The sequence below is a fragment of the Dermacentor andersoni genome, chromosome 8 (assembly GCF_023375885.2).
Source record: "Dermacentor andersoni chromosome 8, qqDerAnde1_hic_scaffold, whole genome shotgun sequence".
Taxonomy (NCBI): domain Eukaryota; kingdom Metazoa; phylum Arthropoda; class Arachnida; order Ixodida; family Ixodidae; genus Dermacentor; species Dermacentor andersoni.
Genome location: NC_092821.1, coordinates 130,635,494 through 130,644,458, shown reverse-complemented (window position 1 = coordinate 130,644,458; position 8,965 = coordinate 130,635,494). Strand labels below are relative to the sequence as shown.

The 8,965-nt window shown below is 47.1% G+C and overlaps 1 protein-coding gene across 2 annotated transcripts in view; it reads right to left on the bottom strand.

Moving 5' to 3' along the window:
* The window catches only part of LOC126525667 (uncharacterized), an 83,895-nt gene extending 75,351 nt beyond the window's left edge, over positions 1–8,544 (bottom strand). For both annotated transcript variants that reach the window (XM_050173581.3, XM_050173582.3), the window contains exon 1: positions 7,529–8,544. In XM_050173581.3, the coding sequence (XP_050029538.1) occupies positions 7,529–7,616 (88 nt within the window). In that variant the 5' untranslated portion in view covers positions 7,617–8,544. The remainder of the gene's footprint in view (positions 1–7,528) is intronic.
* Positions 8,545–8,965: the final 421 nt, after the last annotated feature.

Sequence of the window (8,965 nt, the reverse complement as noted above, 5' to 3'; positions counted from 1 at the left end):
GCGACGCCGCCTAAATGTTGTCACGCCAGGTCGCTATGACGTCATATATCTGGAAGCAGTCCACTCGGGCCTAGTTTATGTTTTTGTCAATAAAGATGCACGTTATTTTATTCCAGAAGATACCAAGACAAAACTGGGCGAATTTCAATCATTTTTTTTCAGAGAGCCCCATACGGCCCAGATTCGGAGGAAAAACGAAACATTAAAGCCTATGACGTCATATACATGTGTCCCCGCTACGAAGTTTTGGCACGAAATTCAAGAAATGAAACTTTGACTTTCATTATCTCTCGTATAGAATGCGACACTTTCACCCGAACGGCGGAGCACTGATAGCGACAGCAAGGTTAAGCGTTACGCTTGAACTCATCGCACGGTATTCTAACTACAGGCGGGGGTGACTATACATGGCTACACCAAATTTCTGGCACCCTTAAGGCCATAGAGTTTCTCACTACATGACCTAGAGGAAAATCTGGCGCTGCTGCGCTGTTGTATGCATGGGAAGGCCAGTATATTGTGACTTCGGATTGGCATCGTTCTCGGAGAGCCAGGCAAGCACCGTTCCGTCTGTCACAATGATTAATTTTCTACTAAAACAGCACGTAAAAAGCTGTTTTAGCTTTATTATTACACAAACAGGTTTTGTTTAACTACGAAAAATTTTTATTGCATGTACAATTATATGAACTGTAAGAAGTATCAGCGGGCCGCTATAGTTGGAGGACAGACGACAAGATTCGTTCTCGCTTTGGAACAGTTTGTCGTCTGTTCTTGCTTTTCTTCGCTTGTTTATGCATTGTAAGTGAGTAAACTTCACTGAAAGTTGTAAATGCGGGTATGGAAACATTTTGTGAAGATTTTACTTTGAGAACGCGTTATTTGTGTAGCCATATCCACGTTTTAGACGAAGGCTTTTACAACACCAGCCAACACAATCCTCGCAGACACATATACCACCATTCCCATGACGGCACAGCGCCCCTTAGGAGACTCCCATTGACGGTGGCGCCGGATTTCCCTTAGGTGTTATAGTGAGAAACTCTATGCTTAAGGCCACTCCACAGTCCGACGCAGCGTTGACGCACGTGCAAGCTTGGTATGTCGACGCCGCGCCAGCGTCGTCCGACCGCGTGCAACGGCTGCAGCCTGCGCGAGATGCGGCGTGCTGCATTCCACGCCGGCCTCCTCACCCAGAATGCGCCACGTCCGTGTCTCGCCACTGGTGGCGGCGCGTTTTCCTGCACATTGCTGCGAGCGCGGTGTTTCCTACCATCCTGAAACTCCTAGTTTCGTATGAAAATTCGCATGCGTCTAGCCGGAGCGGCGCCCGCGGAGCACGATAGAGGGGATAGAGGGGTTGCATGATAGAGGGGTCGGTCGATAGAGGGGTCGGTCGATAGAGGGGTCGCATGATAGAGGGGTCGGTCGATAGAGGGGCCTAATGATAGAGGGGTCCGTAGATAGAGGGGTCGAACCTGGCGTCGCCAACCTCCACCGCCGCTGACTCAAGCCTGGTCCGCATGATGCGACATCACGCTGCGTTTTTCGCAGCTGTGATTTCTGCAAATGCGGACTTCGCATTTGCGTTTCACACGCACCGAGCACGGCAGCTGCGACTTTCGCATTTTCGAACACATAGCGGAGCATTAAATATTCCTGGCCTTAGTTTGCTTCAGTATCAGAACCAAGTAAAACAACTTCAAAACTGTCTTCGTGAAAGTATTCTGTGTTTGAGTGTGTTACTTCATCAAAACAAGAATTAAGTAGGAAGGCCACAGTGGCGTGCCTACGATCCATGTTGTGATTGGTCCCCCTCCTTGCCGCATGTGTGTTTTCGCAGAGAAGTTCAGCGCTCCCAACATGGAAAAATCGCACGCACGAAGGGTCCAACGGCCCATTTGCCGCAACTGCGAATTCGCAAGTGCGCAAAAGCAGTCAAATTCGTGCCATGTGAAACGGTCTTGACGCGCACGCTGTGCCGGTCTACAATGTTGTGTAGTGGCTCCAATTGCATCGCACAGGTACCACTGAGTGGCCCGTAAAGAGCGGCGCCAGCGAAATTACGTCGCATTGAGATTGCGAGCACTAATGCTGCTTCTCATTTTTTTGACATACTTGGAAGATTTAAAATAAAAGCCCGCACTGCGAACGAAATGCTGCTTGACTTTTTCTCGCGGGCTGCATTTCTCAAAATTATGAGGAGTAATTTAGCCAAGAAGACAGTTTCTTCATTGATCAACTTCGACGGTTGAGTAGTATTGCATCTGCCTTGCATATGAGGCATAGTTAACCATAGAGCATGCATACACTTCAACATATGCTCAGCAAAACGGTGACGCCGACATTTGCCTGGAGTATCGATATAATTGATAGCGCAGTGTGTATAGATAGGAGTTCTAAATGCTTCATCTGGAACAGCCTCATCTGGAACACGTTCCTCCGCTCGAAGATACGGCGTTCTACTGCTGCACACAAGGTCCAGGGTTCGACTCTCGTGGCGCTGTGCGCCCGCATTGCAGCTGGGGCGGGATGCAAAAACGTTCGTCTACTGCACTTCGAAAACTTGCTGAGCCCCACTACGGAGTCAAAATGAAGAAGCCCTCAAATATGGCGTCTGTCATAGCACCCGGGCTTCTTTGGGAAATTTTTTCCATATTAACCAATCAATCAGCCAACAAGGCGCTTTCCACTGACAGTTGCTGGTAAGAGAAATCGAAGAGAGATAAAAACGCTGCGCGATGCAAAGAGTAAATATTTGCATCGCGCAGCGTTTTTATCTCTGTTCGATTTCTGTCCTTTGTCCTCAGTCTTGTACAATGACAGAGGGCGAAAAATCAATTCAGAAGTAGGACAAACGCGAAATTTGGAAGGAGGCCTGAACTTGGCACTCTATGCAGTACAAAAGATTAAAAAAAAACAAAAACACGCGCACTGTTAACCAACATTGACTGCGTTCGTCAAAGCGCCACGTCCCTTTGTTCTTCCGCATCGCTCGTTTCCGTTCGGTGCGCGCCATTCGCTCGTCCGTAACGTATTACCGCCAATTCGTAGTCCTAACACTCTCATTGAATTGCAAAGTCGAGCCTCAAGCATCAGTCACATAGTGGCGAGCGCTTGGGAAACGCATGCTGCGCACTTTAGTCGCTCCTACGAAGCGAAGCTTTCGTCGCCTACTGTTCCGCGTATCACGTGATTCGGCAATGTCTCGCCAAATGAACGAACTTCTGTACTATAAGACGGAATGCTGGCCGGCAAGGCGGTGCCAGCGAGCGTAAAAGGAGAAGCAAGTCGTGGCATAAAAACCTGCCCATATAATGTGGGCTCATAAGAATCTCTAACGCGCACGGATCCTTTCATGGAAGAGCGCATCGCATCAGCCGGCTTCTTTGAGTTTCTTAATTCTTCTGTACTTTGCCTACGCCATTCATCAGTCGCTAGATATATACGTTCCGAGCTTCCGGCTCATATATCACGGAATTTTTACGAGCGAAGTAACACCGGTGAGTGCACTTTTGTTTTAGCACTAATTCCAGACACAAAAGCCCAACATATAAAGAAAACTGACAGGTATACCAAGGAGTTGGTGGTGGTGTTGCAGCAATTGGAGCTAGCCTGGCGTACGCAGCCGGCAAATTATCACATCTAAAGCCGACAGATCTCTTAAAATAGCGCATCATATTCAACGACTTCTTCCATTTGCTTGATTTTATTTTACATTTTGTCTATCAGTGCTTGACACATTTGATATGTTCCGATGTGTTTGTAACCATTCTTGGTCAATCACTCTAAATGTATTTGTACTACATTGCACAAGGTGTATGTAGTTTTTAAATGTGCTTAAACATGTGGCGAAAATACCTATAAATGATTTCATTCTTCCTCCCTCGACAAGCGTCAAGCATGGCCTTGGTCCTCGTGAATTGGTTTAGTCACTCTTCAAAACAATGGTACGCACAGGATTCAGTTATATAGCATTTAATGAGTCGCTTCACTAACTCTTCGCTTCACATAGATTTTACCTTCAGCGTTGGATCTACATAATATTGCATGGTAATATGAAATACAACTAACGGGTTTTGTATTTATAGCCTCAAAATTATTGAAGCCTACGCCTCTCTTACTATACAACGTAGGTCATTAGTATATATGCAAAACATGAAACCTTCGTTATTTACTTACCTATCACGATTAGGTGACAAAACCCGATACGTGTACGTGGGTAGCTGGCAAGCGTGGACAAAAATGGCAATCTTACAAAAGTTCTTCATATACCTCTTGTTTACATGAGCGCAGGGATGGACATAAAATATCACGTGGCAGTTCGTTAATTCAAATCTTTTCTTAGTAACGAACATGTTCATCTCGCGGTGTTCAAAATGCACTTTACCCTGTTTCTTTTCTTCTTGTGTGTGTGTGTGTGTGCTGGTAGCGATACAGTGGCCCTCTGCAAATTAGTGTCAGTTTTCACCAGGAACTGTCTCAACAGAATGGCGAAACAATTTTCACAAATGTTACCACGAGCGTATTGCTTCAAAACGAGACGTAATTTTCTTTTTTTTTTTTGTCTTTCCTGGTCTAATTATTAAAAGCTTCAAAGCCAGTGAGGCCAGTGTACAATGGATATGAGAACGTTGTTATCGCAGGACACATGATAACTTTCTCAAACTCAGCTACCACAACTTTCCTTAACAAGTATCCAGGTTCCCGTTTGGAATAAATTACTGTGCTCCCGGCGCAGACAAGCACCATGGGAAAGTGCGATTTCGTAGTTTACGGAAGCAATTCTTGAGGACAGTTGGTTAAAGCACTGTTCTATAATAATAACGTGCAATGTTGCGCTTTCTTTGTGATTATGAAACGGTTATTCAACACTCTAAAACTGTGAGAAAAGTATTAAATATTTGATTTGATTTTATTCGCTTCTGGGGTTATTCGATTCTTATTCCATTTTGCTTGCAAACGTACTACTTCGCACACTCCTACTAAACACAAAGATAAGGATGCAACGTCACGTGGCAGGTTTGCATGTTGACGCTACATCCCGGATATGTATTTCAACTTGCGGTATTCGAAATGCAGCGCACGAGTTTTATTTGTCGCCTGTGACTACACGGTGGTCTAGATCAAATGAGCGTCAATTTTCACAAATGCTGATGGTAAGAAGATTCTTGAACGACTTTCACGCATTTCCGCGTGCTCCGAATGCGTTTTTATCCATGGTGAATATTTGAAGCAATCGCGTCCTGATTAATATTTAAGCATGATAAGAGGCATAATGTACAATATGTCACCCGTGTGTACATGACTGTATTGTACACCGTCAACTTTTCATGATAAGTCATCTTCTGTTTATGTTGATTGTATAATGATAAAACTCTGCGTCAACACGGTCGTTCGTATGTAGTTACAAGGCAGATTGTTCTCCCGACAGCATTGTTCAACCCAAAGAAGCAACGAACTGTTGATTTGAGACGTGACTTTCCGCATAGTCCTTCGGTTAAATATTAGCCGGCATCTAGCCGTTTTGCCCTCTTCCCGTCTATAATTTCCCCAATCTATCGAGTTCCAGATAACAGGTGCGTCGGTCGCGGGATTTCATGCACCATGCGATCTCTCTTTCAACACGATCTACCGCCCGAAAAAAACATGAAACCCGCTAAAGTGATTCGGAACGGGAGAAGCACTAGGGCTACATTTTTCTCGTATGATTGGTGCTCATTCGTCTCATCAATCATGTCAGCAGGGATGCACCATTTTACGGAGGCCCACCAAGGTGTCATGTAGTTGATGAACCCCTTCAGTCGCTGCGTTCACAAATGTGTCTGTCGAGATATTGCATCAAAAAGAAAACGCACTGATGGAAATGATGTTCAGAACGTGACGATACCTTATGACAGTCGTAGTCTGTCTCAAACGCTTCCGATTGGATATGTGCTGCAAGTTTGAATAATGTACGTGAAGTGTTTGAGCAAGAGAAGTTAGGAGGTAGATGACATGTGCCTTTGCTACTCGCTTTCAGTGTGCCGTCCTGTAGCGCGTTCTTTTCTTTCATTGTTTTTCACTGTTAGACATAGGGCATATTATTCGAGTGACCAGATAGGCGCTTTTTAAAAAAATCTATAGCGGACACGAAATACTTCGTGTTCTAGAACTTATGTTGGTCCTGCCGAGATTTATCGCGCGTATGTCTGCATTCCATAAACTTGGCACAATTCACTGACATATTAAAGATTCTTAATTTATTCTGCAGCTGTATGGGCTTCTTACGGCTCTAAATATCTATGAAATGGGGTGAAACTAAACTTTCCATAGTCAGAAATGACATATTATGAACGAGTGCTATCTACTGGCAACATCCCATAGAATATATTTATTTCTTGCTGAGTTTCAATTTGAGCACGGAGCTTCTGGCTAAATTTCTTCGGCCAGCACTGAGTGACATGCATCTAGCAAGCGTCATTTGTTGGATTAGACCAAAGAACAGAGGATGAGGAAGAAGTCTGGCCGACGACTTGTTTTGTTTGCAAAACACGGCCACAGGAGACAGACGGATACGAAGTCACCGGTTGCCGGGGCATGACACAGGCAATGTAGAGCAGATGCAATGTATACCTATGTTTCACTTTCGACGATAACTCTCTATACAGGTTACACACGAAGCCGTACGTGGCTTGGTGTGAAGCTCGCGTCCAGTGTTCGACCAGATGTCGTCCAACTATTGCTGAGAAAATTTCCACCAAATATTTTACCGCAGAAGTGTTCTTTTTTTCTCGCTGACTGCCGCAGACTTTCGTTTCACGGAAACTATGCAATTGCACGACATGGCCCGACACAGGACAGGTCATACAAATTGACTCAGCGTTACGCATAGCTATACGTAGTGCCGCTACAGATGCGCCAGTCATGGCATGTGCTCTCAACGCAATTCCGAAAAAAGAAATGCTGCCTACATTTTTTACTACTATAACTACATGCCTTTAAGCGCAGCAATCCTTTGGCTGTTTATGTTACTTTAAATCGAATAGCTTTCTTTTGTTCTATCGGCTACTTTCGTACTTGAACGGGCGCCTTCCTCGCGGAATTCCAAGTGCCACTCATTGAAACGTTTGCGCTGTCGCACGAGAGGTCTCTAACATGTGAAGGTTCAATTGCGTAGTCGGCGGTGGCGCTGTGTCACCTTTCTCTGCCGCTGAAAATATCGTTGCCTTCTGATGCATGCTCTGGAAATGTACACTTCTTTCATGGGCAATCTACATTTCGATTCATTATACCTGAAAACCTATTTGTGACGACTTTAACTGCAACGGCGCTCAGTGGCCCCAGCTTCCGCGGTAATTTAGTTCTTCTTCAGACTTCAAATAGTTCCAAGATATTTTTACTATGCTTATTATCGGTCTATTTCGCGCGTTTCAGTGACAAAGTAAAGATTTCCTTTGCGTATTTTCTTCGATTCGTCTTTAAAGGGATAATTTAAAGGCATTTCGCGGTTTGCCGCGTGACGCTGAGACTCAGCCAAATCACTCACCGTTTACGCACAGCTCGTGGGCGTCTTCCTCGCAGTGGCGCTGTCCCACCTTGTGCCTGCGCCTCCAGAAGATCCAGAACGAGCGCATCCGCTCGGCGAACGCTAGGAGCTTCGTCGCGACGCCGGAACCCAGCCGCCGCAGCGCGCTGCGTACGGCGAGCTTGCCCGTCGGCGGCGACCACGCCTTTCTCGCGGAACTTCTCCTCCGGCACCGCACGCTGACCGACGCGTGTGACACCTCGTGGAGCGGGTCACCCGGCAGTGTCACACTCTTCGCAGGCACACCTCACTAACGGTGAAGCGCGGGCTCACAACCTCAGAAGCGCTCGCCGCAGAGATCCGCCGAGTTCGAAACACCGTCGGTTCTCGTGAACCTCGAAGTCTGACGAGGCCCGAACCGTATTAACCTCCCAACAATCCTTGCGTCAGATTATTACGAGTGGGCTTCACCGATTTCGAACAGGCTTTCTTGTTTTGTTCACTTTATCTTCCCTCCTCGCACTTGAGTCCAGAGTCTGCGGCCAAGCAAGCTCGCCTGACTCGTCGGTCACAGCACCGATGCCTTACGCAACCCGCGACACAGCAAGCAGCCTCTGGCTGTTGCGCATAAAACACAAAAAAGAAGAAAAGGAAGAGAAAGGAAAGAAGTGTCAGAACAGGCGAGTTAATGGCAGTGGTACGCTAACGAGACCGCTGGGACGACGAGGCCGAGAATACGTGCCGACGCTGCCGGCTTCCGCTGCGTCGAACCGGCGCAGCGAGTTGATGAGGAAGGAGAGAACAAGAGGAGCAGCGGCGAAGCTCGGCGGCCAGTTTGACACATCGCAGCGAACGGAGCAACCTCGTTGTCACGTCCGCCGCAACTCGTGCGCGTGCGTGCGCGCCGCGCTTCAAACAACCGCGCGGTCGGTCGGACGCGGCGAGCCAACGAAGGGAGGAGGAAAGAAGTTCGCTGCGCGCGGCAGGCGCGTCGATCTTGCCACGCCTTCTACCCGCGACTGCCGACGAAGACGAGTTGGCGCGCCCCCAGCAGCAACACCGACTGCGCGCTCCCTCGCGGCCTGGTCCTTTCCCTTTTGTCTCCCTTTCCCAAACTCTCTCAACGAAACTCTCCGGCATCCTCCTTTCTTCCCTCGTTCGAAGCAGTCTCTTTACTTTCGGTCTCTTCCCACTTTCCCAACTACCCCCACGCGCTTTCCCTTTACGAGGTTCTCTCCGCATTTTTCCCGCAAACCCTGGTGTCTGCTTTGTTTTAGTAACATCGTGCTCCGGGATGCTCCTGAGTTTTCTCTGTTTCATCACCGATGAGCCCCATATCGTCGTGCTTTTTTTTTACCGACATTCTCTCCAAACAAGGCTTGTTGGTGGGCCGGTTGGTGAATAGTAAAATTAAAAGACCGCAAAAAAGGAAACGGCCAAGACAGAACACCAAAAACG